At 47.9% G+C, this 27,911-nt stretch overlaps 12 protein-coding genes across 12 annotated transcripts; 6 read left to right on the forward strand and 6 right to left on the reverse strand.

Annotated features, from left to right (window-relative positions):
• Positions 1-1,139: 1,139 nt before the first annotated feature.
• EDB93DRAFT_1100973 (uncharacterized protein) lies at positions 1,140-2,621 on the forward strand (the record flags this gene model as incomplete). The annotated part of the gene is made up of 8 exons (XM_041447056.1): positions 1,140-1,214; positions 1,247-1,365; positions 1,428-1,602; positions 1,692-1,878; positions 2,044-2,052; positions 2,258-2,324; positions 2,379-2,407; positions 2,527-2,621. 8 exons carry the CDS (start codon positions 1,140-1,142, stop codon positions 2,619-2,621), a joined length of 756 nt encoding a protein of 251 aa, XP_041311359.1.
• Positions 2,622-3,214: 593 nt separating this feature from the next.
• On the forward strand, positions 3,215-7,958 carry EDB93DRAFT_1246697 (uncharacterized protein; the record flags this gene model as incomplete). Its single annotated transcript, XM_041452486.1, has 10 exons — positions 3,215-3,346; positions 3,406-3,486; positions 3,538-3,650; positions 3,713-3,863; positions 3,923-4,257; positions 4,309-4,358; positions 4,413-5,774; positions 5,948-6,089; positions 6,148-6,329; positions 6,388-7,958. The coding sequence occupies 10 exons, from the start codon at positions 3,215-3,217 to the stop codon at positions 7,956-7,958; spliced, it is 4,119 nt and encodes a 1,372-aa protein (XP_041311360.1).
• Positions 7,959-8,068: 110 nt separating this feature from the next.
• Positions 8,069-9,003, forward strand: EDB93DRAFT_803115 (uncharacterized protein). Its single transcript, XM_041457533.1, has one exon. The coding sequence runs from the start codon at positions 8,179-8,181 to the stop codon at positions 8,716-8,718; it is 540 nt and encodes a 179-aa protein (XP_041311361.1). The 5' UTR covers positions 8,069-8,178; the 3' UTR covers positions 8,719-9,003.
• Positions 8,793-9,673, reverse strand: EDB93DRAFT_1078213 (DUF298-domain-containing protein; the record flags this gene model as incomplete). The annotated part of the gene is made up of 7 exons (XM_041445362.1): positions 8,793-8,882; positions 8,939-8,995; positions 9,043-9,087; positions 9,137-9,211; positions 9,265-9,289; positions 9,341-9,571; positions 9,624-9,673. The coding sequence occupies 7 exons, from the start codon at positions 9,671-9,673 to the stop codon at positions 8,793-8,795; spliced, it is 573 nt and encodes a 190-aa protein (XP_041311362.1).
• Positions 9,674-10,973: 1,300 nt separating this feature from the next.
• EDB93DRAFT_1078326 (FAM96B protein) lies at positions 10,974-11,656 on the forward strand (the record flags this gene model as incomplete). The annotated part of the gene is made up of 4 exons (XM_041445373.1): positions 10,974-11,139; positions 11,197-11,346; positions 11,396-11,491; positions 11,544-11,656. The coding sequence occupies 4 exons, from the start codon at positions 10,974-10,976 to the stop codon at positions 11,654-11,656; spliced, it is 525 nt and encodes a 174-aa protein (XP_041311363.1).
• Positions 11,657-13,251: 1,595 nt separating this feature from the next.
• On the reverse strand, positions 13,252-14,345 carry EDB93DRAFT_803348 (uncharacterized protein). Its single transcript, XM_041457535.1, has 3 exons — positions 14,118-14,345; positions 13,789-14,066; positions 13,252-13,731 (listed from the first exon to the last, which is right to left on the reverse strand). The coding sequence occupies exons 2-3, from the start codon at positions 13,915-13,917 to the stop codon at positions 13,366-13,368; spliced, it is 495 nt and encodes a 164-aa protein (XP_041311364.1). The 5' UTR covers positions 13,918-14,066; positions 14,118-14,345; the 3' UTR covers positions 13,252-13,365.
• EDB93DRAFT_803597 (uncharacterized protein) lies at positions 14,117-15,558 on the reverse strand. Its single transcript, XM_041457537.1, has 4 exons — positions 15,318-15,558; positions 15,218-15,262; positions 14,957-15,166; positions 14,117-14,885 (listed from the first exon to the last, which is right to left on the reverse strand). Exons 1-4 carry the CDS (start codon positions 15,342-15,344, stop codon positions 14,511-14,513), a joined length of 657 nt encoding a protein of 218 aa, XP_041311365.1. The 5' UTR covers positions 15,345-15,558; the 3' UTR covers positions 14,117-14,510.
• Positions 15,559-17,386, reverse strand: EDB93DRAFT_803321 (uncharacterized protein). The gene is made up of 7 exons (XM_041457534.1): positions 17,084-17,386; positions 16,909-17,030; positions 16,586-16,860; positions 16,358-16,535; positions 16,164-16,304; positions 15,973-16,111; positions 15,559-15,922 (listed from the first exon to the last, which is right to left on the reverse strand). Exons 1-7 carry the CDS (start codon positions 17,249-17,251, stop codon positions 15,773-15,775), a joined length of 1,173 nt encoding a protein of 390 aa, XP_041311366.1. The 5' UTR covers positions 17,252-17,386; the 3' UTR covers positions 15,559-15,772.
• A 167-nt stretch (positions 17,387-17,553) lies between these two features.
• On the reverse strand, positions 17,554-19,022 carry EDB93DRAFT_1246702 (uncharacterized protein; the record flags this gene model as incomplete). Its single annotated transcript, XM_041452487.1, has 6 exons — positions 17,554-17,700; positions 17,755-18,087; positions 18,140-18,250; positions 18,303-18,444; positions 18,504-18,584; positions 18,637-19,022. 6 exons carry the CDS (start codon positions 19,020-19,022, stop codon positions 17,554-17,556), a joined length of 1,200 nt encoding a protein of 399 aa, XP_041311367.1.
• Positions 19,023-19,152: 130 nt separating this feature from the next.
• On the forward strand, positions 19,153-19,737 carry EDB93DRAFT_1238496 (nuclear transport factor 2; the record flags this gene model as incomplete). The annotated part of the gene is made up of 5 exons (XM_041451541.1): positions 19,153-19,239; positions 19,298-19,369; positions 19,427-19,531; positions 19,584-19,654; positions 19,704-19,737. The coding sequence occupies 5 exons, from the start codon at positions 19,153-19,155 to the stop codon at positions 19,735-19,737; spliced, it is 369 nt and encodes a 122-aa protein (XP_041311368.1).
• Positions 19,738-19,995: 258 nt separating this feature from the next.
• Positions 19,996-22,934, reverse strand: EDB93DRAFT_803537 (Dynamin central region-domain-containing protein). Its single transcript, XM_041457536.1, has 11 exons — positions 22,679-22,934; positions 22,505-22,622; positions 22,026-22,458; positions 21,754-21,973; positions 21,356-21,688; positions 21,150-21,299; positions 20,872-21,096; positions 20,610-20,819; positions 20,489-20,555; positions 20,200-20,431; positions 19,996-20,143 (listed from the first exon to the last, which is right to left on the reverse strand). The coding sequence occupies exons 1-11, from the start codon at positions 22,826-22,828 to the stop codon at positions 20,125-20,127; spliced, it is 2,157 nt and encodes a 718-aa protein (XP_041311369.1). The 5' UTR covers positions 22,829-22,934; the 3' UTR covers positions 19,996-20,124.
• A 16-nt stretch (positions 22,935-22,950) lies between these two features.
• EDB93DRAFT_1220680 (uncharacterized protein) lies at positions 22,951-24,486 on the forward strand. The gene is made up of 3 exons (XM_041451144.1): positions 22,951-23,517; positions 23,572-23,793; positions 23,851-24,486. The coding sequence occupies exons 1-3, from the start codon at positions 23,383-23,385 to the stop codon at positions 24,340-24,342; spliced, it is 849 nt and encodes a 282-aa protein (XP_041311370.1). The 5' UTR covers positions 22,951-23,382; the 3' UTR covers positions 24,343-24,486.
• The last annotated feature ends 3,425 nt before the right edge of the window (positions 24,487-27,911 follow it).

The following is a 27,911-nucleotide window of genomic DNA, read 5'->3' on the forward strand; positions in this document are numbered from 1 at the left end:
AGCAATCCTTCCATTCACACAACACAGGATAATCTTCGGTGCCATCAGCGATGGGACTGGCAGATACTAGTACTATCAAAGCAGAAGTGACAGCAAGGATAGAGCAGAGATGCATTGTTTGTGAGAATGCGATATGGGTTCAAATTGATCTGAATGAAGCAGTAGGAAGACAGGTTTTTATACCACAGTGCTGAATATCATTCTTCAGGCTCTGGGTTATGTGAAGACAAACTTATCTGTCATGATATGAAGTTGCTTTTTGAATATGCAACTACTGACACATTCCACATCCCTTTCATTCTGCAGTGGCCCAGTGTTTCGCAATGCATTTCATGCAGTCCTTCTTACATTCCATATCTTGCATGGTACACGTGAGGTCCACATCCCCATATACCCCAAATTAATGAGCCGCCAGTTCTTGATACATCCGATGATTTCTGCAATAAACCGATGCCAGCTGGTATTCAGAGTGGCGATGGATTTCTCAATAACAAGGAGCCGATGTTGGCATGGCCCCTAGACTGTTGTGATGCTGTATTATATATTGCTCTAAATAACCTTCTCATTTGTTCATAGGTTCTCTGATGATATGCATTTGCAGCATTGTTAGACTACTATACAAGATGCTATCGGTGCTTAGAATGTCCAATTGAGAATTACATGCTTGATTGATGATAGAGGATCTACACCAGTGCCGGTTACAGAAACTGATGGCCTAGCTGATATAAAGTGAGGTGTCAGGGATGGTTCAACTTCAGGCTACAAGTACTTGAAAAAACCAAGACCTGAGTCAAACTTGACGGAGACATTTTTTTCCATAATATTCAGATGCAACTGAAATGTTGAATTCTTGTGTTACGTGTCATGTCGGGCTTCTGACACCTCAGTCTATTGTGCAGTCAAGATGCAAAGAATTAGTGCAATATGACATGTTGTTCGATCAGGGATTCCTCATCTCCAGAAGGCCTCTGGTATAGCCACAGAGGTGCATAATTTGTTCCCATCATTCAAACCATTTTCCTAACATCCGCTGCAGGCTGTTGCATTCCATATGCACCACTATTACTGCATGCCCCGGACACCTTTCATGACATGCACATACAGCAGGTAGTAAATACGAGTGGTGTACTGTGGTGGCCATGTCCAGAGGTGTCCTGCCCCACGGTGCAAGTCGTACCCTGCTTCTGAACAGTGCGATGCACTCATTACCAGAAGTCCTTGTCCTTGCCTCTACCCGCCTCTCCAGAAAGAGTTCAACACAGCGCTCCAGGAAACTCTTTCCTCACAAATCCCACCCCCAGCTATTCCCGAAGACTTCTCACATCACAGTGTGCCCGTCAAGATGTCTACAACCCATCCATTAAAGTTTGTCTTAATTCACTTGTGAAGAACTCTAACTCTGAGTCATACTTTTCTTTTAAATGTAGCATATCCACTATCTTGCCTCCAGAACTATTACCTGCAATGTCATCACATCTTATAATCAATCCCGAGCCCTCACCTGTCATATTTCACATACCTGACTTCTATACCCTGCATCGCATCACAGACTATGCCCAGCCCCATCCCATCAACAATGAGCCCTACCTCTCTAACACTCATGTAACATTTATGAACCAGCCACCACAGTCCAAAATTGAGGCTCTTCAGGCTGCCATTGACACACACTTAACGACACTCTTGCTATCAAGACTCGTCCTTTGCTTCCATCATTGGCAAAACTTCCTTCTCCTACTCTTCAACACAGTACCAAAGTTCGTGTGGTATCCGATGATTTCACGAGCAACTGGTCTTCTTACACACAAAGAGGGACCTCGGCTCTTCCGAAAGTTGGCTTTCCTTCTATGCTCGATTTCCTTGATTCAGCAAATGTGAACAGTGAGTCCATGCTGTCACTGTTCTTTGTGCATAAGCCTGATGATGTATATTAGCATTTTCAGTTGCATCACAGAATCACACCAAATTGCTCCATCCAACACCAAATATTCACTGATACCAAGCACTGTTTCAAGCTGGGTAACTTGATGTTGTCTTTGTGTCCAGGAAAGAAGGGTACGTCTTACTCACGGCACGAGTATATTCACTGACTAGCCTCAAAACAGCCGCTAGTGCGCCTCGCAGGTCCAGTCAGGGGACGTAGCGCCGTTTGTTGAGATCTCAACACTGATATACGGTGTATAAGTCAAGCTGGAGCATGCTGTATTGTCTGGTTAGTTGATGTATTGACACATCCTGTGCATAGTTTGACTGTCTGTAGTTGTCTCAATGACGAAGAACTTGAGTTTCTTGGGATATGTGCACCAGGTGGGAATGGACATCCTTTGGTAAGTACTCCATCTGTTCAGTCATTCAGTTGCTCACTTTCATTATGGTTGCAGCTGTGCAACAGGTCCTGTACTCCCACTAGGTATATAGGCGTCGTCACGGTAGTATTATCATCCTAAGCAGAACAAAGAGGTCGGCATGGTTGGGGTAGCAGTAGCCCCCTGATGAGGTTCAAAACTGCTGCTACCCCCGCCATTGTAGTGTTCCTCCAGCCCCACCTAACAGACCCTTATCCCAAGAGATGGGTGAAAGCAGCGGACACTAAGAACATAGTCTACCTCATGACGCTCTGCTAGAGGCTTTGACTTCACTTATCCAAGCCAGTCACTGATCAGCTCTGGTAGGCTGCAGTAATTTTCCACATTTGACTGGATGTGTTGAAGGACATGAGAAACCTGGGCAAGGCTTTATGAGTACACATAAATCGATGTATTCGCCCTCCACGACGAGAGCCTCAGGCTGGATATGACGAAATGAGCTCTTGTTAGATCTCAGAGCCATAGCAACCTAATCAGATCATATAGTAGGAACTTCGAGGGACATGCGCATCAGTGTCAAGGCCACACTGTATGCTCGGGACTGGATTGTACCTATAAATGTGTCAGTCTGTAAACTCCACATGTACAAGCGCTAAGTAACTGAATGCGCAATTTAGTTGATATGCCATGATAGATAATATGCGGTACCAGTGAAACTTAAGATGCATATCGGGGGGTGCCACAACACAAACAATTAACAATAGATAGAGCGTGGGAAATGTCTTCAGCCTCATTGCATTGGTCGCGTTTGCTCAACGCCCCAAACGCAACTCATTCATCCATTTCAACCCTTTGTCATCATCTTCATCGTCGTCTAACACAACGAGCACGTTAAATTGCAGATATTCAAGATGTCTACTACTAGGTTGCACCATCACCCATCTCTTCCCGCCCCCGTCGTTCACGCTGGCTTCTCCGCCCACCAGTCCAAGTCTCATGTCCTCGCTGGTGTGCAAGACGCGTATTGGAGCGACGATGACGCCGTAAATCTATTTTTTTTTGTTGATAATTAGATATAAGGTTATTTACCAGCCGATCCCAGGATGATGCAGATTGTCCACTTTGTCTCGAAGAGATGGATATTTCAGACCTTAATTTTAAGCCGTGCGTCTGTGGGTACCAGGTATATCATCTCGTTCATCACGTAATGGGTAGATGCACTGAGCCCCACTAGATTTGTAGATTCTGTTGGCATCATATTAAGCAGAACCTCAACGGCCGCTGTCCCGCTTGTCGCCGTGAGTACACCGACGAAACTGTTCAATTCAAACCTATTGCGAAAGAAGAGTGCGTCCCGCCCTCACAATTCACTTCGAAAATTCAATATAGGCCTTCCTGGCGTGTTATAGCCATAAACGCCTGACCCAGCAGAAGAAGCAACGTGAACGCGAGCGCAAAGAACTAGACGCCCTCGGTAGGCGCCATCTCGCCAATGTCCGCGTCGTCCAGCGAAATGTTGTATATGTCGTCGGTATTGGTCCTCGATTTGCAAAGGAGGAGGTATGTGACACTTTCATCTAAACAAATTTTGTCTCGTCCAATAATACTCTTTGACCTAGCTCATCCCCACCCTTCGCTCGAATGACTACTTTGGGCAATATGGCAAAATCTCCAAGATTCTACTTGTCAAGCGTACATCCTCAGGGGGTGGTGCACCTATCGTAGGACTCTACATTACGTATCATCGGCGCGAGGATGCCGCACGCTGCATCTCAACCGTTGACGGCGCCCCAAGCCCAGGAGGAGGCCGAGAAGTTATGCGTGCCAGCTATGGGACGACCAAATATTGCATGGCATTTCTCCGCGGCGTATCATGTACTGATCATACCTGTATGAATCTGCACGAATGGGGAGATGAGAAAGACTGCTTTACGAAGGAAGATCTGACGACGTTGTGCGTGTGGATTCTCAAAACCTTTTTATGGTGTGGCTCACCCATTTTCAGGAAGCATACCATCAAGGATACAGAAAGCAGGGGAACCAAGACTGGGGATGGTGCGTCGTGATCACGCAATTATTCCTGTCTCACTCATACATTACCTCTTTCAGGCCTCCCGCGTACTGCAGCGTGGGCTAAACCTGCCACACCTACGCCTAGCAGTATAATGTCCACTGCTACCATCACTCAACGTCCCCGGCGTGGTGGTCAGCGGCAGGCGCGTACACCACGCCCACAGCATGATCGCAAGGTTGGCTCAGGCGGCGGAGGAAGTACGAAAACACCCTCCGTAGCGTCTTCGTCTCGGCCCCCGACGCCCGCTGTCTCTCCGCGTCCCCCGACGCCACCCGAGGTCAAGACTCTCCGGGTCAAGGAATCTGCACCGCTTCCGCCCACGTCACCGTCACCGTCAATGGCAGTCGATTCAGATGATGTAGGCTCTGGCAGTCAGGATATGCCACCAAGTCCGGCACGCCCACGCTCCGCGGAGAGTGTGGACAGTACACCAGCTGTACCTGCATCCCTGCCATCAGCTTTACCAGATGCCCCGCCTGGTCTCCCGCCTCCGACTCGTACACCCAAGACGGAGCCTGCTCCTGCGCCAGGTCTCCAAGCACTACAAATGTCCGGGGGAAACTACCAAATGTCCACCGCTGCACAGGCGTTACTTGATGATGTCAAAGCGCGTCGCGAGGCGGTGCTTTCGAGTACACAAGTGAGCGTCTTTCCCGATTTTGATCGTACGCTGCGTATGCTCTCGGGGAGCGAGGGTGGGTTCAGCTTCAATCTGGACCCAAAGCTTGCAGATGTAGATGTGGGTGCAGAAGGAGAGGCAGTATTGAACGCGCTTGAAGCGGAGGCCCGTGTACCTTTCGCTGGCGGCTTTATGGATGCATTCCCTGCGCTCAAGCCACAAGCACACCCTCACAATCAAGTGCCAACTATGTATCCTCATAATCCTGCCCGCTCCATTTATGACCCCCTCGCAATGCGTGAGAGCTATCTTGGATCGTTTAATCCCTTCGGGGAAACTGAAGGATCCTCAACTGGTGGTGGTGCCCGCAGCTCACCATCGTATCCCGATGAAGAACGGAAAGTTTCAAGATTTGGATTCGCACGGGGGAGGCAAGGCTCAACAGCTGCGAGCTCGCCCGTTCACGTGGCATCGCCGCTGAGTGCGAGCGATAGTCATCACTCATTTTTCACGGCTTCGGAAACTCCTGCGATGACATCGTCGCATTGGAACCATGGAGGACATGGAGAGTACGCAGGATATGCCACTAGTTCTCCACTTGTGCAGCAAGCGCAGACAGTGCAGTCGCCCCCGCAGCAGCACGCGCAGCCACAGACACAACCGACACGCTTTCAGCCATTCGACACGAGTGTGAGCGTGAGTGAAGCTCAGCTCCGTGAGTTGATCCAGTCGAGCAGGGAGCGTGCCGGCTCGATGCAAATGCATAACGCCACAACTGGTAGGAGACTTCTGTTTGTGTAAGCCGCTAGATTGCGCATTGACGATTTTGTCTTTCTTCATTTCATTTCACTTCACTTCATGTTGCTCTTCGATTTGATTCATTGTCGTTCACGTGTATGCTTCTTGTATGATGATGCTGTCTATTTTTTGCATTTTTGTTTTCACTTTCAGATCAACCTCAGTACCAGTTTGCGCCTTTCAGTGACCCCGCAATCATGTCAGCACGTTTCGCTTCGCCCGTATTATCCTCCGCAAGTCTGTCCTATGCCGGTACACCACCAATTACAACTGCGGCACCAGCTGCTACGGCCACGTACGGCCCCCCGCCAGGCCTAGCATACCCAAATAGTGAGTCCCTTTCATTTGTTCAGGGGAGGGAGTCCCAGGTCAGAGTACCGAGAGCCGTGCTTGCAGTGCGCAAATTCTACCACCGGCCATGAGAGCCTCCGGGACCTTCGCATCTGGCCAACATTATTTCGATTTTACCCCTCTGTCCCCTACTTTTCTCCTCCCCCGATGGTTTTAGCCTTGGTTAGACGCATGCTGACTGACGGTTGTTTCCCTCCTCTTTTTCTTTTCTCCATCTGTTCGTTCGCCAACTTCGTTTTTAGTCACTCCTTCAGTTTCGTCCTCACCTTCGCCAGTACCGGTACTGTCGTCTGCTGATTTTCCCGCTTTGAACGCCGATGTGCTGCTTCCGCCTGATGCACAGCCTGCAGAGGCGCCATCCCCCGCCGAAGGCAGTAAGGAACAGGCCAAAGCAGAGCGCAAGGCGGCGAAAAAGGCGGCGGCGGCGGAACGTGCGCTCGAGCGCCAGAAGGCAGCTCAAGAGAAAGCAGCTGCAAAGGCCACTGAGAAGGCTCGAATTGCTCAAGAGAAGGCTGTGGAGAAGGAGAAATTGGCGAAGGAGAAAGAAGAGCGAGAAAAGTTAGTACGGGAGAAGGCGGAAGTAGAGAGGGTGGAGAAGGAGAGGCAGGCACGAGAGAAGGCGGCTGAGGAAGAGACGGAGAGAGCTGTCATGAAGGAGAAAGAGAGGCAAGCCCTGGCTGAGAAGACTCAAGCCGACAAGGCGAGGGCAGCCCAGGCCAAGGCTCAAAAAGCTGCTAAGTCTGCATTGGCAGTCAAAGCCACGAAGTCCGCAGGCTCCCCTAGCCAGGGGCCTGCTATTCCCATTGCCAAGCAGTCCCCCGCTCCATCTAAGACATCTGAACCTGCGGAACAAGCACCCATACTGTCCAAGATGCCGAAGAAGAACAAACCTGTCACTCGTCCAATCAAGGTCCCAAAGGAGGATGAGATTGCTTTTGGAAATGCTTCGGTTGTACCATCGATCTCGGTTTCAGAGTCTTCGAATTTTCCACCTCCCAAGACCACGAATACAGTCGTCTCCAGCTCGAACAACTCGAGGGCGCAGTCTGTGGACGCATCCTCTCCTTTGGAACCTACCTCACTTGCTGATCTGCTCGCAGACATTGACGATAGGAATCCAAGCATGGATCTTCCAAACCACCCGTTCTTTGACATAGCAAAGATCAATCCCGCTGCTAAGATGCCTCTTGAGTATGGTCCTTTGGTACACGCGTTGTCTGCCCTTTCTGTGGGCGGTGGGTCATTCGCTACCAACATGCCTTCAGGCTCCATCGATAATGCCGTGTCTTCATTCCAACAGCTGTTGGAGACACTGACACAAACCATATCCGACCTCCTGCGCCTGCTTCCTCGGACGACGTGGGACGACAGTTCTTCATTCGATGGCGTGCTTCGTGACATGCTCAAGGGTGATGATTTCTTAGACGATGGCGGTGATGATGCAACTGGCAAAGAAGACGAAGTTGCCGCATTGACGCTCGCTCTTGAGCGTCGAGCCCGCTGGATGGAAGTGCAGCTGTCCAAGCTCGAGGAACTTCACCGTGACATCAACACGGCTGCGGTGCGCGCCGTCCTTGCATTCAACGATAGTGGCTGGGATCGTCACATCTTCATGCCTCGGGTTGGCAATACCCTCCGCCGCTTCGACAATATTGGCGTGATAGAGCAAGGTGGCAAGATGAGGTCGATGACAGTGGACGAGTTGGAGAAGAAGTTGCAGGTAGCCAAAGAAGCTGCCATATTCGCGGAGGCCGAGTTCCGGGAGGCGATGGAAAAAATGCAAGCTGTGAAGCCCGTGGAGGTCGACTACTAAGTAGGCCAGCAGGAAAGTATGCGTTAGTTTGACTGGTCATACATAATACAAGATGAGCATTTGGCTTGCATGTAAAAGGAGTGATATCTGTCACGTGCGTCGAATGCGCCCAGACACGACTAGAATATGATATTGTGCGGCTGACTATGCATCTCGAGGTTTTCATGTCGAGGTAATTCATCCCCGTACAACTCAGCTTATTGGCAACCCGCCAACTGACATGGCTGGCCACAGCACACAACGCCAAAAGCAACTCTCTCGGCTCGCTATCATCATCATTGTTATCCTGTTCGCTGCTGTGCTGGCACGCCAACTATTCAGATCAAAAGCAACCCTTCGCGATGAACATCCTCGTGCCCGTAGCCCTCACACTTTCATCGAGGGGCGCTGGAAAGACGTGCGGACGTCACTGGGCTTACCTCCTCTTCCTGACACCATCAACCAATCGGCTGCCATTCTGCCACCGTCGACACTGCACCGCACAGGAAAGCTCCCCTCGCGCTTCGATCTCCGTCGGAAACGTGCCGAAGCAGACCTTCAAAGTCAGAACAGGCTTCACCTCGCTGCCGATGTAAGAGATGCACCTCGCGTATCAGTACAAGCACTAGCTGCGTCATTCCGCCGCATTGCAGCAGCCGAGAAAGAGATAGCAGAGATGCGAAGCAAACATGAGAAGTCGGGACAAAAGGCACGGATCCAGAGACGTATTGAGGGTTGGCAGGACCCAATAAATGCAAAAGATGTATTGACTAATGACTAGAACTCAGTTGACAATCGTACCAGCAATCGAGTAGACATTATACGATCGACAATGTATGACAGCGATGATTACTATCACTCCTCCTTGGCTGGAACAGGCTCCGCGCCACCATCTGTCTTAATCTTCATCCATGCAACAAAGTCATCGAGTAACGATGGCCAAGCCTAGGGAGTTTAGTATACGCATGGTTACCACGCAGTATGAATCTGATGTGACATACCCCATCAGCCTCATAATTAGACAAGGAAGGGTCCACAACGCGGCAGAACTCGTGGACCTATCCCGTATTCAGTACGTCATAAGCCTGACGATGATAAGACTTACCATATTCCAGATATCTTTGTTTGCACCTTTGTATGTGCCCTTCATCTGCATATCAAGATGAGCGGCATCCAAGGCAAAGATGACAGCGACGTACAGGCAAGAAGGTGATCAAATCGTTGATAATTGGATATCGTGGAGCAAGGAGTACAGACCACAGCGCCATTGCTGTCTATATTGGGAATAATAAGATACATGCTTTGCCGCGGACGTAGGGCTCCTGACCTCTAAGTCGATGTTTCGTGCTTGTCTAATATGGGTTATCGAAAGGATTGCCTTTCGGAGATAGCTAATAACTCACGGTGGCTTCGCAAGCGTGAAGCAAAACTGATAGAGATCTGCGAAAGCAGTCTTGCGGTCAGAAGCATACTCCCTGTAACGAGTCCGGTTGTAGGGCTCTTTTGTACTCGCACCGCCACGCTTCTTGCCTTGACTTGAGGTAGAAGTCGAGCGAGCGAGCGCTTCCTTATCACGAATGAGAAGATCTTCAAGCTCTCTCAAAGATTGTGCTAGAACCGGTAATGAGGAGATCCTGATGTACTCAATTATGAGATCGGAAAGGCACAAATAAACCAGAGACTCACTCAAGTAATCCCATTCCATGCAACCATTCGTCCCTTGTGAACTTGGCCATTTCGCTACCCTTCAGCTGCCACGCAAGGATAAGGGGCTGTGCACCATCAAGCGGTATGTCAGCCTCCGTACATAATTTTTCCAATCCCCCTGGTCCAATCACATCGCGGTCGTCTTCATCAGCAAATAGGTCGAATAGGACTTGCGCCCGCTGAGGGGTGTACGGATCGGTGGGGGCTTCTTGGGATTCGTTGGGCTGAGAGGACAGGAGCAACGATGACGTCAGAGGCGTGCAGAGTATAAGCTATGGTTACCAGTTGCACGTACCGCCACCTTGTTTGTCCCATCTACTTCGTCGCTGCGAGCGGGTGTGTTAGAGACACAGCACAACAAAGACGACAGGCGCATGAAGGAATGTCGTGAACGACGTGAAGGTTGAGTCGTGAGATACGATTGATCCGTCGTGGCCTCAAGATTGAAGTGTACTAAAGGCAGACTTACTCGTTCAATGGAAACCTAATCGAGGTGAGTTTCTGCAAATGATAGAATGGTGTTATATAAAGTTGGGAAAAGGATGTCTGTTGCAGGCTTACATCATCATTACTTCTTTCGTGAACGTGGCGGACAATTTGGGGATAAGGAGGTCTTCTATGAGTTCACCACAGCATACAAGGGGCGGAAGACTCACGCAATTGTCGTATTTGCGAAACCCTTGTTAGTTGTTTTTGTGACTCTTAATGTTGCTTTCGTTCCGGTGCTTCTTGTTTTCTTTTGAGGTGGAGCCACCTGCGGAATAATGAGTGATAAAGGAGAGTCCTGGCAGCCTGCGCAAACTTGCGCACATCTACACCATCCGCATAACTGCCTTTCGCAATCCTGCTCATAGCCTTTATTATCATCAGGACGGAACATAGTGGGAAGACAGGACGCACGGGGTTCCGGTACTGGTTATGCTTGTCGTGGCGTCTTTACCTCCACCATGCATTTCAATTCATCGGACTAAAATTACTGAGATTATGGGAGCCTACCGGTCCGTGTCGAACTTCGCATCGAACGACTTGAAGTTGCAGGGGCCCCTTGAGCGTCCGCATCCGTACGTTTTCGCTGATTAATAACTGTGTTAAGGACAAATAAGTTCGAAAGTGAACAAGACTTGCTTTAGGTGGCATGTCCGAGTAAGAGAGCCAGACTGGAAACAACAGAAGAGAGCAAATTATAAATGGTCGTTCAAAGGTAAAGGTAAAGGGAATTATTGGCGCGTTCAGGGCGCGTTACAGTATGTCACGACACGTGACAATGTGACACTCAATGAATGCTCCAGATTCAGATATTCAAGATCTCTCATACTAAATCCTCTTGCCATGAACGGAGAAATCTTCAACGCCAACCCAACTGTCTATGCTTCCAAGCGCTCTACCCGTAAATCGAAATTTGAGGCAGGGCAGTCACTATGGATTGACGAACAGTACCAGCCTGAGCTCAACAGCGAGTCCGAAGTGGAGCCTATTGACGAGGATGAGATATTTGGTGCGTTTCAGGCCTTCTTAACTCCTAAACCCACCTATTTCACACACATTGCTACAGACTTGATCCGCTTTATTGCAGATCCTGAGCATCCTAATTCTCTTGAAGAACTCAGGGTAGTATCTGCAGAGCAGATTAAAATCGGCGACAATCACATCATGGTTGAGTTTACTCCCACCGTACCTCATTGTGGAATGTCGACATTGATTGGTGGGTGCTTTTACAACGTTTTGAGAATCTTTCTTAACGACCTGCTCAGGGTTGTCCATTCGTGTGCGACTGATGCGAAGTTTGCCTCAGCGTTTCAAAGTGGATATCCGAGTGAAACCAGGATCGCATCAGAGTGAACTTGCAGGTTAGTAGCGAATCTTCTGCCCCTTCTACACCCTTCTAACAACACCCTTTAGTAAATAAACAGTTGAATGATAAGGAACGTGTTGCCGCTGCTTTGGAAAACCCTGCCCTATTGGAGACACTAGAAAAGTGTCTAGAGCCTACTGGAGGATCTAACAGCCGGTAGCAAGTATGAATTCCCTTGAGTGATTATATGACAAGTTGTATCCCTAGCTTTATCCTACAGGATTGTAGCACCTTTACTTTACCTCAGTGCTCGCGCTGTTCGAATATCGATTCTCTTCCTCCTTGTAAGTGATTTATGATCGTGTCAATACATTTTTTCTGTAGGAGACTAATAGAGATTCACCATGACCATTCTTGCTATCAATATGGCCCACGTCGCACTTTCTCCCATCAGGTTTCCTTTGGGTCCTCTCATCATGTTCAGGAATAGGGGTCAAATGTCATAAAGCTTTGTGTCGACACTCATGTCCGCTACAAATTTTTTCTACAAAAATACCCACGACAACTATATTGCACACTACGAAAGACACGGAGAGCTTTGGAGACCGACACGCTCAGCTATAGTTATAACATACCTCCGGATCTGAAGCGATGCATATAAGGCTCAACAATGCTGCGGACATGGACTGGACAAATGGCCCCAAAATTGGACGAGCATGAAACAGCTATATTAACGGAAGGGTTATATTTTATTGATCACTGCCTTGGCGTAAATCTAACAGGCGAAAGCGAGAGCAGTGCAAAAGAATCAGTATCAGGTTCGTCACAGTGGGCAATAAATTTATCTGCCACTGACAAGGCTCGTACAGGATATATTGGCTTGCCCATGATGCGACTTATCCACATATATGACACGGAGAGTATATCTCGCCGACGCCGAACTGGATCTAGTTTGTGGATGAACCTTCACACGGCCAAAGCGACAACCACGGGCGACTGGGCGGCAAGGACATTTGTCCAGAGGTGTAATGTGCCTTGTCAAAAAAACATACCTGGTAAACCCTTTACGATGTAAGTCGGTCAGGGTTAGCATAGCCGAGTTCACCGTGTCACAGTGGGCAGACGCCCTTGTTCGAGCAGGCATTTAACTGTCGCAGAACCCACCAGACATCTTCCCACCAGAATCTCCGTCACTGCAACGAATGATGGCGAGCAGAATTAGGTAATGCTTGAGGACTCCTGCCGTCTAGACCTATGGAATCACATGAATCCCGAGAGTGCCGCCAGGGGTTTCCAGCTCGATTTTGCCACGGATGTGATAAATAGAGGTCGCCGAGCGCTCCAACATGTCACATTAACGCTTCAAAATTCAGCCAGTGGCAGGCTGCCTTCAGGCTGATATGCCTCCGCAAGCGAAGATGCGTTGGACAGTCCTTCCCTGAAGGGAAAGGATAACAGGTAGATTGATGTATCTACAAAAGTAGGGTTACATCTGACTGCGTCCAACGGGCTGGTTAATTTAAATCACACTGCAAGAAGGCAGGTGCCGCATCGATATTGTTATGCGTAAGGAATAGCCATGTGACTTACTTAAGAGGCAAGTCTTCTAGTACGGGCGGCAAACCATTGTGCATTATGGATGGCCATCTCGTCATGAATATGATTGCCAAAATACTTTGTACATTACGTGAATCGAATTGATTATAATTGTCGTGAGCATGCCAGTCCGAAGAGCATCATATATTGATACAGTGGTATTTGCAGTAGGTATAAAAATTTGGCTACATTTGTCCAGGGTGAATGAAATGCTACATTGCGGATATAAAGAGTGATAACCTAAGGACCGATCCATTAACAGTCAGCGTGTAAGAAATTCGAATGAAGTCAGAAACTAAAAAGAGCGATAGAACAATAAGCAGAACGCGGTTCTCAATCCTCAAGAAGAAAGTCCCAATTAATATTCCTCTCCGGTAGCTTCTTAGAAGTCGAACCAAAAATGCGTTTCAAGGTTTCTTTGGGCTGGCTTTCTGGAGCGTTAGTGTGAACATCCCACATCCTGAACGTCACCAGGCCGCGGGTATCGACCCATACTTCATCGCTATCCCAATTATCATCCATTGACATTGCTTCATTCACGCGAACGTTTGCAATCATGCGGTTGACAAAACCAGCTGAGAAAGATGGTGTGCCCGAGCAACGAATGTGACCTCGAAAATCCGAGGGTAACCAAACAGTCACGTTGGAAGAGGTAGTTCGGATATCAAGGAAAAACTTGCAGCGAGGCATAGAACGACACTGTTATTACGAAGAGTTGTTCAGAGATGATGCAGCAAGTCAATAGATGAGACTTACAACTTTAAGCTTGATCGGTGACGTCTCTGTACTGATGAACATGGCCAAACGGTGGTCTACCGGCTGATTTCGCGCACGATAGTGTGGTAGCGCCAGAGAGATATCGATGGGCTTGGATGTCTTGAGCATGAAATCATAGTCGCTCAGAGCGTTATAGTGAATCTTATGAGTGCCACTTGGCTGAACCCTCTGTGGATTGAGTTAGCTACTTGAACGTCAATGAAGCGAGGAGGATGGTGTTGTACCAATAAATGAGTCTTTTCGAGTTCAAATGAATTCTAAGGCAGACTTTAGGTCGATGTTATATCATGTTGGAAGAACGAACTGACCTCTGAGTCGGACGACATTGAACAATTGGAATAAATCGACATAGCGTGCAAATTAGTTCGATAATGAAAACAAGGATACGAAGTACTTGGGGAACTCTCCCAAGGCTCTGCATATTTAAAGGGTTTGGGAAGACGGTCACCTATACGTCACCGACGGGATCCTTTCCCTTATACCTTATTTGGGTAGTCTTGTATTCGTAAACAAAAAGCGCGCTTGAAATCTTGATTCTTAGCCAAGGCGAGAACAATTCTGCCTACTTCGGTTCGACAATGTATTCCGTGTGCCTCGCTCTTCAGGCCAACACGTGGCCGCAACACCCATCCACCCACACTTGATCAGTTTTACATAGCTGTATCCAGACAGCGTCCATACTAGTAGTACAATCACACAAACTACTTCCAGCGCCCAAAGCTCGGTCCAGAGCCTAGACGCCGTTGCAAAATTTTCCGCATGCCACGATCCATCCGAGACCAAACCCTATCGTTGACATCACTCTCCGTTCTCAGCATCAACTCGATCTTTCCCTCGGCATGGATGAAAACTTCGTCGTCATTTTCAAGCGCACAGGATCCAAGCCTGATGAAACCCGTGCGCATTCGCTCGTTGAAGGCACGACCACAACGGATCTGCCTCCTACGACGTAGATCTTCGTAGTCGTTGATAGACACGATACCCCGGAATGAGGGGGGTAATATAATTTTCACACCGGCTGAGCATGCGAAAATATGGAGGCGAAAGAAGTGGTCCTCCGCGCCGGGTGTACGAAACTAAAGAAGCCAAGATTACTAAATGCAGTTATTTCATCATTGGTCGGTCACACAAGTGACCACGCGCTTACAACTTCGGCCTTGATGGATCCAAAACGACTAGAAAGATATGCTACCGATTTGGCCAACGGAGCAGCATCAGATGGGAATGGTGAGAGCAAAACGAGCCTCGCGCGGATATGTTGGTTGGTTGCTGACGTCTGGAACACAAACGGATCACCAAAGACGGCATCTTGCCTGCGCGGAAGAAACTGCTCAGTGACAAATGCAGTGTTCTCTTCCTAAATGACAGTCAAGTCATGCAACACTTGGCATGTTCCATTTAAACTTACCTCTGTTGTGGTTGATGCCGACAGAGCGCTTAAATTACTAAGAAGCTGTATTGATAATTGCGTTAGTTCCAGATTCCCTGCGGGATGTGAAATCGCTAACCGACAGTGGTGGGGTGAGCCTGCTCATGTTCCGAATAATGTTCAGTGTACGGGTCCGAATCAAGTTTATATAGTGCTTTGCCACTCAGACTCGCCTGACTGTCAGACAAAGCACTTAAATTGTGGACTACCGTGGACTGATCGCCACTGGGACAAAGGTCAGTGTGGCACTGGCACTTAGCGGGGGTTCTGCAACGGTACAAACGAGAAACTTCGGATTTTCTTGGCACGTGTTGGGAAAAGGCTCCACGGAGGTACCTTGTTTTGAACCACACGACCACCAACCAAACTGAGTGGACCACTTGAACGTATCCAAATTTGAGGGTCAAAAAAGGAAATTGATTACCCACACAGCTCCTGGGAAAGGGATGTATCCACATCACGCGCTCGCTACCTGCCGAAAAGCAGGACAAAACACAACGTATAATACATGTCTGTAGGATAGGGACAGTTGGCTTACGAGAGTGGTTGATCCTCTTCTTCAGAACCTGCAACTACGTCATCATCTTGACAAGGATGCCGCCCGATTGTCGGACTAGAGTCTTTTCTAGCCTTGCTATTCCGCGCTTCGGAAATTAGCCGTGCAAACTCTCCTTGGTTATTCAACTACAACTCGCGATGAGCATTCTCAACAATAGAAGGAACGGAAAACCTACCATATGAGTTCTTGTATTATCCACAAGATGTCTTCGCTTTCTGCTATCTTCCCAATTCTTCAATTCGTTGCGTAATTCTTTCGTATTCTTCCTGTTAGATACAGACTTATCCAAATTGGCATTGAAAATCATGACCCAGCTAAGATCGCTTGAGAACTATGGAATTAATCCGGAACCAAAAAGCGACACACCGCTTATGTCGAGCGATCCACATTTTCCTGTCACCGAGGACAGATAAATTGTGCGCGTGCAACAAGTCTTTGACTTGTTTGTCCTTCAATAGATCATACGAGGCCTTGGGTATGCGCTCCGTTGCAATGTCCACGCCAATTCTGCCTCCACGTTCCTGTCAGTTCGTAATGGTCAGAAATAAACTGACGCTTACCCGTTGTCCCTGCTCTTTCCTTTTTTAAAAAATAATTCTGACCATTGATGTTTGGCGCCGGATGTCGCAGCACCGGATGCATTAAATAAATTTTTCTGGCATCCCGAGTCTAAATGCGTGTTGATATCTCCGATGACAATAGACATGTTGCAGACGGGACAGTTTACCATCTGACCCCCTAAGTACGAATTGACCATTGCTGTGCCATAATATAAAGGACGCTCAAACCTTGCACCATTTCTTCCTCTTGTGGATCCGACGAAGGCTCCATGTCTTGCCTTCTCGAACGCCTGGATTTACTTGGCACCGGGGATGAGGCAAGCTGACTTGAATTAGAAGGACCGGGTACGATAACCACATCCGAATCGGAAGAAACTGAACTGATGCGGCGCTTGCGCTTCTTACCGTTGGTCAATGAGGTTTGAGACTGACAGGGTGTTTGTTCTTTTCGCTTCCTCTTGGTACGGTCTTGTTCTTCACGGGAGAGCCGGAGAATAGTCGACCTTTACTTGTTCAAACTGCGTCTGCACAAGGGAGGATGTAGGACTCACCGTGCGGTTTTCCATGCATTCACTGCTTCCTCAAGAACTGGATTTATCCTAAATTGTCCTTCACTTGTCGATTTCCTGCAGCTCGGGCACTCCGATTCTTTGACAATATGTTCTCGAATACACTACCGGAAACATTCAGATAACGGTTTGCTTGAGAAAGGGGTCAAGCACCCACAAGTGAGCAAAAGCAGTGCCCGCAGGAAAGTGTTATGGGTGCGTCGTATAATTCGCCGCAAATTGTGCACCGCAGACTCGCATCCAGTTGTCGCAAGTCTGACATAGGGAAATCGCTCGGATCTGGGACATTTGTGGAAAGAAGAGCCTGAACGTTATTCGTGGGCATGAAGCTCGGTTGCAAGAGTGTTTCGACTTTGTCGTAGAAAAAAATTCTCAAGAATAGAATGATGCTAAAAGAACTCGTCCAAATGTTCCAAGGAGAAAGAGGCAAAAGGTTCTGACACTAGAAACGCGTTGTGGTCGCGTAATCTCACATGTGACCTGTGTGACTTTTCGCGTTTTGACGTCACGTACTTCAATAACAACAAAATACGAATGTCCATCAAGAGATGAATGATACACTGTTCTACATGCAAATGGAGTGGGTATATAGAAGTACAGTTCATATCCGCGAATGATTCCAGTGAGTCAGAAAATGCCTTCAAAATCATACATCTCTTTTCCATCGTCGGGCGAAGCAACATTCCGAAGGAGTGGGTCAAGAGACGTCAACTCATCCTTGATTCCATTTCGAGCGACCTGGTCTAATTCCTTCAACAATGCTGACGTGATTTTCTGTGGGTTTTTTTTTTCAACATCTATGTTTCTATGTCATCCTGAATTTATTACCTTGAATTTCGTGTCCACTTTTAGGAGCATATCTCCCATCCCGGGTGTCCAGCTAGGTGGTGGGCTTCCAAGGGCACCACCATAACCACCGTGTACGTTTGCAATACCCCACAGGCTGGAGTCACCGTCATCAATTTGCTTTACATTGGAGTCGGCGCCAGAGAACAGATACGAAACACCAGGATGTGGTGCGAGAAGCCCAAGGGGTCCCATCATGTGTTGCCCGGAGTTTGGAAATGGTGAGGGGCCTAGTATTCGTGATATTTTATTGTATACTTCCGAGATCACATCTAAGAGGGAGAGAAGGGTCTGATGGTAGTCTAAAGGAAATGGCTGTGAACGTTTCAGTTGATTGAAACCCTACCAAAACCCGCAGGGAACGCACTATATGAGGTGAAACAAGATATGATGTTTCCGATCCGTCCGTATACGGTACAGTATATTCAGCGAAACCGCCAGCAGCTTGCCGTTTCGCTACCTTGGAGCGGAATAACCGCTGGACACACAGTGAGCGGTGAACGACCCACGGTTGTCGGATGAAGGCTTACAATCTTTGGCTGACGGTCGGGCTCCTCCTTTGCTTGGTCATATTCGTTCATGGTGTTCATTAGTCCGCGAAGAAAGTCTTGAACTTGAGGTATATCTAACAAATTTGAGAGCGACATTGCGAGGATAGCAAATCGATATGTCCTGTTTCATAACACTTCAGCAAAGTCGCTATAGGTAATGAATCTCAAAGCTTGCCGCACCGTTTGCGCATAGCTAAGTTATTGAATGCCTTGTCGAGTTCAGCCCTGGACATCATAATTGTATGGAACCAATGACTTCTCCTATGGGTATCCATGAGCTCTAGGAAGAAATGTAAGGACAGACTGAACGCACCCTTCATGAACATTTCGCATGTAAGTTAACGTGATGATCCGTTTCTGCACTAAATCTCGGAGATATTCGACAGAGGTTCCCTGCGCAATGACCGGTGTGCCATTGCCAACCAGCGTAGCACTAGATGAAAGCGTGTCAGAGTGAACAGACTGGCCATCCCATTCCCTGCCGGACGCAGGAATCGTAGTTGGCGTCGTGACTGAGGCATAAGCGACGCTGGTAGCCGACGATATGCTGCCCACCGTTGCTGCGTTTCCAGCGCCATTCGCAGGCTTAAAAGACGAGAGCAAGTTCTGCGCCGAGCTCTTCCTGCGCATGGTTGGACGAGATATTTCTGTCATTGACGGACTGCTTGGCGGAAGCGCAGCCTGGAAAACAGCCGTCATCTCGAGTGTTGCAGCCGAAACGTTGATAACCCAATTTGGGTTATCGATTGCAACTTATACTTGGCAAGCTGCTTACTTTGCCCTACTACCACCATCTCTGCAATAGTTTGTGTCCTAGCTCTTGAACACCATGGATATTACTACTATAGCAAAGAATTTCACTGAGTTCTACTACTCCCAATTCGCACTAGGCCGGCAGAACCTGGCCCCTTTGTATGTAAGCACTTCGTGTATTTGCAACTTCTTGTTATTCAAACACTTTTTAACTCTTCTAGCGGCCGCACTCCATGCTGACATGGGAGGGCAAACAATTCCAGGGTGGAGCCAACATCGTGGAGCATCTGACTGTAAGTCTGATCGTATTTCAACACATATCGCTCACCGTTTTTTTTCGTATGGTTCAGGAACTACCTTTCTCAAAGGTTGCTCATAAGATCAGTACATTCGACTCGCAGCCATCATCCCTTGACATGAGTACTCTCTTGATCAGCGTGACAGGGCTACTAAGGGTTCGTCCTCTTGTTGATCAATCGCGTGATCTGGCCGCTGAAAATAATGTAGGTGGACGACGACCAAGAGTTGCAATTCTCCCAGGTATTTGTGCTGGCAAAGGAGGGCGAATCATTCTACGTGTATGTTCATCAGCTTGGTGCTGAATCCCCGCTTAGAAACCGTTTGCAGGCTCAATGACATGTTCCGACTCAACCTCGGCTGAAGTGCTGAAGCACAGCATATTATAAATTTGGTAGATGTGACAAAGATCCCCAGAAGTGTAATGGAGGACGGAAGCTTTCAACGTTTGTACCTCGTAGCTTATTCCATCGAAAGTAGATCAGACTGTTAGTTTGGGAAAGATCGCCGTGTCGAACAACTCCAAGGGGGATCAGCAGAACAAACGCGCTAAACCGATCAACATTACATAACATCAACTAGCACTCACTCTGGCGATGTGGAAAACCGTAACAATAAGAAGTATGAAGTCTGGTACCTGGTAGAACATATTGTGTAGAGGGTATTAATACTAATAGTCGGTCCATAAGCACAACGGCTACGAGGTCATGCAAAGGACCTGCGTGAAACTTCCCCATAGTAGTTCACGTGTCTAAACACCAGCAACGATCCTATATGACAATTGGTCAGTACAGAGTAAAGTCTGATGGAGGAAGATTCCACGTACTCTTCGGCCTTGTTCAGCGCCGTAACCATACTAACAACCTCTTTCCGGCGATTGACGACAAAGTCACTCTCTTTCATCAAGTCATCGAGCACTTCAGGTTTATACAACTCTTGAAGAAGCTCGCGTTGCAAGTTCTCTTTCGAGTGGTTGACGAGCGTTAGTACAATGGCCTTTGGAACCATGTCGATCATTTCGCGTTTGACGATGTTGAAATATGAATGGATCAGCAGCTCTGAATAAGGAGGTCAAATTAATCGCACGAGTGAAGAAATGCGTAAAGACGACACACTGATAACTTCAGTCTCCATTGTTTCCCTCTCACTGAGAGCGGACAGGGGTCTAATCACAGCTGGAGGCTAAGAAACGCGAATATAAGTTGCGGTGCATTTACATATATGAGAAGGACGTACGGCCTCCATGACGGGACCGGCCTTCTTAGGTTGCCCCTTCTTGGCAGACGAGAAGAATGAGCCAAAGAAACTCGGCTCTTCCTTCTTGATATCAACATCCAAGTCACGATTATTGTTGATTTGACCCGCAGCAAGCTTCCCTGACTTGGCGTCTGGAACTGGCGTTGGAGGTTTGTTAGCGTTCAGTCTGTCTTGAACTATTGACATAGCCTGTGCATGATGCATGAGCTCATAAAAGATGATCGAAGTCATATATACTTGCCCTGTGTCCATTAAGGAAGTCGGGGTGAGTCGTGTTGACATAACATGCTTGCATCCTAGTCAACCAAGTGCGTAAGAATGTAAAAGAAAGATTAAATCTGCCATTATGAACGCACGAAACCATGTCAATTACAAGCTTCGTAGTGGGATTCATCGCACTCTTGAAGAAATTAATTACAACGGAGTTAAAGCGCTCCCGGAGCGCAGGGAAACGTCTGAAGGCTTGCTGTATGATACTGTTAGCACTTCATTGCGTTTGTCAGTCGCCTGGATACATACAATTTTTTGTAAGAGTTGTCCGAGGATGCGAATAAGTTCGTCATATACAAGCTGACAACATTTAACACTAGGCTCTTCCAGTCGCTTAATCTGTTGCTTGACAATGATTTCAAAGGCTTGCGTGCCAACAAAAAGGGATGGTGTTTGACCCTGTATTGTGGAGGAGTTTAATGAACAATCTCCAAATACGCGAGTAACAAACCCACCGAAGAATTGTATAAAATAGTTCGAATATCCCCATCCTTGACCTGGTCGAAGGGGTCGATACTCTTGACACCATTATTGAATAACTCATGGAAGACGAAGCTGATTCGTGCACCACCACTCAGCTCATTCAGCGAGAGGTCGTTGGTGTTACCGTCAATGACCGTTCGGAATTCATTTGTGAACTCCGTAATGACCGAAAGGACTATGTTGCCAGAGGATGCATCACCCAAAGGACCACCCAGGGTAGCCAACTCGGCAGTGAATTTCTGAAGCTGCTGGCTTATACGGGCTTTGATGTCGGGCAGAGTGGCACGAATGTGTTGCATGAGGATCTAAGACGTGAGTAAAACGTTAGTGACAAATCCGCACAGTAATAGGAAGTAGCCAAGACACGCACCATGTTTAGCTTACGGGCAAGGAAAGGAGTTCCGCAATACTGGGCTTTCCCTTTGTACGAAGGGTGTAACTCGAAGAAACTGCGCTCCGCGTCCAATGCAGCGCCAATTGTCTTGGATGTGTCAATGTCGCGCTGTCCTCGGTTTACCACTGGCACATATCCTAAACGTAACGGGATGACGCGTCCTGCAAGGATATCCACGACGTCCGTTCCTTGGTCCCTTTTGGCGCATTAGCTTCAAGAGCTACACCATTATCAAATCATGGACCTACATAAGGTCGACCTTAGTCAATACACCAATCGTTCTCGTTCCTTCTGGGTCAACCTCCCGAGCTAGCTTCAAACCATCAGAGTTCGCCAAGTCTGTATTGGCGGCGGTGACAGCCAAGATGATACATGCTGGCCGCGAGATATACTTGACCAGCATGTCCTTGATTTGCTTTTCAATGTCTTTGGGCTGGTCTCCGACAGGGACTTTGGTTAGACCAGGCAAGTCGACGAGAGTGAGGGTAAGGACGTTGGGAGAGAATATGCGTAGGTTGATCGGTTGTGGTGAGATGCCTGCATTGCGACCAGTCTTAGCTTCTGTATCTCGAACGATTTCGGCACGAATTTTGTTGAAGTCATAGAACTTTTCACCAGGAAGGTGCAGGAATTCACCCCACTCCGATTCGTTCGCCTGCTTATCACTGCCGTTGAGTTGTGCTGTCACAAGTCAGCTAGGTAAATAGAGCCAAGAAAGGAAGCATACGATTTGATGTCCCATTTGCTTGAGGCGCAGTTGCGGGACGGTTAATGAGTTGAAGGACTAGTGGTCGCCGTGTCACGATACCAGTGCCACGAGGAAGAAAATCTCTTCCGACGATGTTCTAATACATTGATGTAAGTAGTGCACTTTGTATACATCGAATGTCGCGGTACGGACCTCGAGCACACTACTCTTACCACTACTTTGACTTCCAAGCACGCAAATCTGTGGCAGGTCTATTTGGGATGCTGAGGAACCAACGGCGGTAAACACGTCTTGCAGTTTGTTAATAACAGAAACAATTTCGGAACCGAGACCTGTTGACATGACGGGCAGACTAGCAGATGATGGTCAAGGGCAAAGAATTACAGAAATGAACGAAGCTAGACCGCGACTTCAAAGCTGCGAAACACGCAGTAGGCACGCCTTGAGCTTGGACACAGCCACAACTCCAAACCAGAACAAATTTCCTTCATGACCACTTCAAAATATTTTCTTTGTTTCACAGGTCCTTACCTGCACTTCCATGCTTTTGTCGTTTCTTGCTGTTTTTATTATTTTCTTATCATGATGATACCTGCGTCGCACTCTGTTCCATACGGCTGCCCGTAACTGCGACTGGCTATTATAGCTGAGCCAAAAATTGTCTTAGTGTGTCACAACCTTGCCTGATACGCGTGCCCCCCTATGTTCCCTATGTCAGATGTCTAACAAAATCATCATGACAACTCATGTTGCCTTGAACTCATCTGCCAAATATCTGTGCTCTCTTCAAGCTTCTTTGTTACAGCATCATAGCCACCTTACGTTCATGCTTGCCAATTCGAATAAATACTCCGAGGTCTTGTGGCGACCTTCCGAGTGTCTTGACTTCCACTACCATGGCACAGTGTAACCAATGCGACCGTTCATTTCGTTCCACTCAGGCATTGTTTGCCCACTGTCGCGACAAAGCTGACCACCCCTTCTGCGAGGACTGTGATAGATTATTCTCGACTTTTACTGGACTGGATCAGGTGCGTGAGACGCATGTTGCCATTTTCTCCTAACTCACTCACCTTTTATGTCAGCACATGCAAAACGCTGTGGTACATCGCAGCGACGGTGAATCGGACGACTATGGGTTCGAGAGTGACAGTGACGAAGACGAAGACGAAGAACCGCTCTGTATAGGATGCAATAGGTGGTTTGTTGACCTGGCAAGCCTTTATCAGCACCTTGCTGCCAGCTCAAAGCACAATTGGTGCTTTGCTTGCTCGCGCGATTTTGCCACCCCGACTTCATTGGATCAAGTAAGTCCTGCTCTCGCTTTCACGTTTCATATATTGATACGAGACCCTGCCGCACAGCACTCATCCTCTCCTGTGCACAGGGGTCTGGATTTCGAGTGCCCTTTGTGCCCAAAGAGGTTCAAGACCCCTTCCTCGATTGCCCTTCATATCGAGTCAGGGACTTGTCACAATATCTCACGAGCCCAAGTAACCGCGGCAGTCCATGCACTCGAGGTAGTGCCTACGATTTCGGTCTCTCGCCGCATAGAAGGAGGAACGATTCGCGTTGTGACTTACTATGTGACAGAGCGCGCCTTCAACGGCACTGCCTACGAGTGTTATCTTTGCCACCGTACTTTCCGTACCTTGGGGGCTCTGAACTCCCACATCAACTCTCCAACACATGACGCGGATGAGTTCAAGTGCCCAAAGTGCAAGAGGAAGTACAAGTTGGTTTCAGGCTTGATGCAGCACATTGAATGCGAAGCATGTGGGATCGCGAGGTTCCAGGTGGTGGAAGACTTTACGACAAATTTGATCGACCAGTTTTTGAAGCGCCTGAAGTTCTAACTTCGATTGAGAAGGATTACGGTCGGATTTCAAAGGGAATATGTACTGTAAGTGTAATATATGTGTATTTCTACGAGAAAGTGAATCAGAATTGGTTTGTCTTTTTGTTGTCGTTACTGAAGAAGTTCTAGCCTAGAACTCACCTCGGTCGACAACAGCTTCGCAAAAACATTACACTGACAGGTCCTAGTGAATTTTCGAATGGTGCGCCATTCTTTCCTGTTCACACCGTAGTGTCTCTTTTGTGAGGGGCATACATTTCTGTATAATGAAATGCCCAAGCCCGATTGTCGGCATCACAATCTCGCAAAAATGCGAAGTTTCCTCGAAATTATTCCTCGCGTCAATTGATAGCCCCGCAGTCATTTAGGAGGTGGTGTAACTGGTGGAGTTTACGATGTGAGGAGGCTAAGCAAACAAGGTTTGGCGCGGCGGACGCTTCATGTCGGCTAATGCTGTCTCGATCAGTGGCAAGTTTGCAGCTCTTTTCTTAGCTCTGGGACTGAATATAGTTGATTGGCAAGTGGAACTTGATCTAGGGCTGTACAGGAAGTCGTGAACCTTTTATTTCTGGATCCTTGCTTATTGTCCTGTGTAACGGGGCCCTATGGTGGACACTACGCACACCATAGTACTTCGTTGTATAAATATCTCTATCGTATAAGTGGTCAATGGTCCCAACGCATGCAAGGACAGTAGCGCCGTCTTAGGGCGTTCACAAATCAACCTGTACAGCTACATACTAGTATATTTATTCACATGATACGAGTGGTATACATGTTTAGCAGTAAAAATAGTAAATACTGCCCATGTACAGCTGGTATATTTTGGGGAGGCTGCTAATGCGGTCCGATACAGGTGGGCTGCCTCAGCGCCTCTTCTCTCCTATTATCATCTCGAGCGCTAGAGTCGGCGCTCCCTCCAAGGCACCCCGGGGACCGCATGAAACATTGAACACGTACTACTTGTCGATGCGAGTTTACAACTGGGTATTACTGCACCGCCACTGTAGGTTCTCAATCTTCTCACCGCACGTTGGCGGCGTGACGTCGCTGCGTCCGAGACTCGGCACTTTCAGCGTTCGCTCGATAAGATATTCCAGTGTATGTGAAATTGTGCAGATGGGACGCTTCGCCACCTTGATTCGTGGCCGCAATCTCTCCACTCATTTACACGACATCCACGGAGTTCATGGCACAGACATGACACGAGTGAGATGCAAATAAAAAGATTGTTATCGAGAACTAAACAAAGAATCACTTGCCAGACATGTGGAAAATATACATGTAGGGATTGTATATCCCTGCAAGAGTAGGGACGTGTTCTCCCGCGGAGAACTCTAAATAGACTCAAGAGAACCTGTGGCAGTAGTATACAGATGGGGGCCAGTTTGATGTACGTCTTTAGAGAGTGAATGTTGACATAGTACAAGCCAGGCTAGTCTCGAGCCTAGATGAGATCTCTCAACACAGATAGACCTAGTAGTGCGGCCCCGCCCCGGCACATAAAGCTTTAGCACATCACGTCACAAGGATGGAAAGATATAACAACGGCATACCTAGGCCTACTGATGAATTTGAAACCGATACGAATTCAGCCCAGCCTAAATTCTTCATGCATCACGCAATTGTTGCTCAATGTTTTGGATAAGCACGGTGGCGGGGATTCCTGCTGCGCGTACTTGCCTTCGTATGTTCATAAATTACACTTCGGAGGATGTATCTTCATCTATGTCGTTCCTAGCTTTTGCAAGCATCGATGTGTAACGGGCGGGTCCAATTATCAGACACGATGCCAAGAATTCAACGGAGATGAAGAAAATGCGCATATGATTAGAAAATGAGACTCGGGCGCCTGACTACACAGCCTGAAGCGGCGAACACGATGATACAGCATGAATGACACACCGCGCTCATTAGGTAAAGTCCGTGAACAAGAATGATGCCTTCCCTTGTCGTGAGAAAATCAACATCAACAAGAGTGCTTCACTAAAAGATAGAAAAACACGCTGGTACCGTTTATGGCTGAGTTTGACGCCTACCTGAACTTAGATAACGACGTGCAGGTCGGGAAGGCCTGACAAGATGAAGGTAGTGAGGAGTGCATACCATCAGAGAGCGAGAAAGCAGCAAGGGGGAGTGAAGATGGCACAGTTAAATTCTCGGATGTCGACACGGGCAAAGTCATCAAAAAGTGGACAAGGCACGCAACGGAATTGCGGTCTCTCTGCTGCAGTCCAGGTGGGGAGCGAGTGGATCGTTCAACGGAGGAATGTCAAGAACGGCAAGACCATCATGCATCATCGACATCCTTGGACCAACCGAGGGTACGATGGGCGGGCGCTCGCTGAAAGTGGTTAATGTTAACTTAAAATAGGCGAAATGTTCAAGACGGGTGTCAAGGTCGAGCATTGGGCACAGCCACCTATTAATAGACAGAAATCAGCACTCGTTCAAGTTGAAACATCTCCCAAAAACAAAAATCGCACACTCGAAGGCGTACCATTCGACCTGACAGTGCGGTTATGGAACATCAACAGCAATATCAACAACCTATTGAATTATCATGAAACATAGGTGGATTCTGCGGCATTTTCTACGGATGGCCCGGGAAAATTGCTTGTCGCTACTAGTACTACGGTGGTTGCAACTACATACTACTGGTATGCACAACGGTGGCCTGCCAATTCAAGGTGCTCATCGAATACGCTGAGGATGTGGATTAGTACGTCTCCCATAAATTAAACAGTCCCTCTCGAGTAGTATAGTGTTAATTATCTTCCTCCATAGGTGACGCGACCATCACAGCGCTGCACCACGTTCCTTAGTCCCTAGCGCTCCAATACGAACGGAACAACTGAAAAAGACACCCACTCTCCATCTCACACCTCTGCTGGGCTCGAGCGGCACTTCGTCGCTGGCATACTACGCAGAGGAGATGCATCAGATATCGAATAACGAGAGCCACACATAGTCGGCATTCCTTACACTACCGTGACGACCAAGCCTGTACGTTTGTTTGTTTTTCAGTTCTTCTTTATTACTCACTAGTTCTAATACAGAGGAAATATCACTAAAGACAGAGGACAGTTCTGAGCTGCCGGCTGCTCTCGACCACCCAATATTCATGTTGACAGAGTATCAGTACAGCAAGCCGAGAAATCTGTGGTATTTCCAGGTGCCACAGTGGTGGCGACTAGAACACGTCGCATCTTGACCATAAGACAACCCGGATTCTGAACTCGTTTCTTACTCTAGATTGATTGCGTGTCTATCCAATACACTGGCGACATTGACATATCTAATTCTCCACGACCCCTATGTTCCGCCATTGGATTACATTTCCTGCTTGCTCCGTATTTTCCCTGACTCCCATCAGGCAGAAGATTTCTTGGTTAGAGGCGTGCGCGTCTCTGTCAAAGAGCTTGGTTTTCTGGCCGTTCTCAGTGTGCATTCTTGTCAAGTCATCAATGGCAAAGGTCACAAGACGAGTCGTACAGCGTGGCGTTCCATCATATTCTTCCAGAGGAGCCTGTGTATCTCCTACCTTCGACTGATACCTCTTATAAT

Source organism: Suillus bovinus, assembly GCF_016758785.1.
Source record: "Suillus bovinus strain UH-Sbo-P2 chromosome Unknown EDB93scaffold_7, whole genome shotgun sequence".
In the NCBI taxonomy this organism is placed as follows: domain Eukaryota; kingdom Fungi; phylum Basidiomycota; class Agaricomycetes; order Boletales; family Suillaceae; genus Suillus; species Suillus bovinus.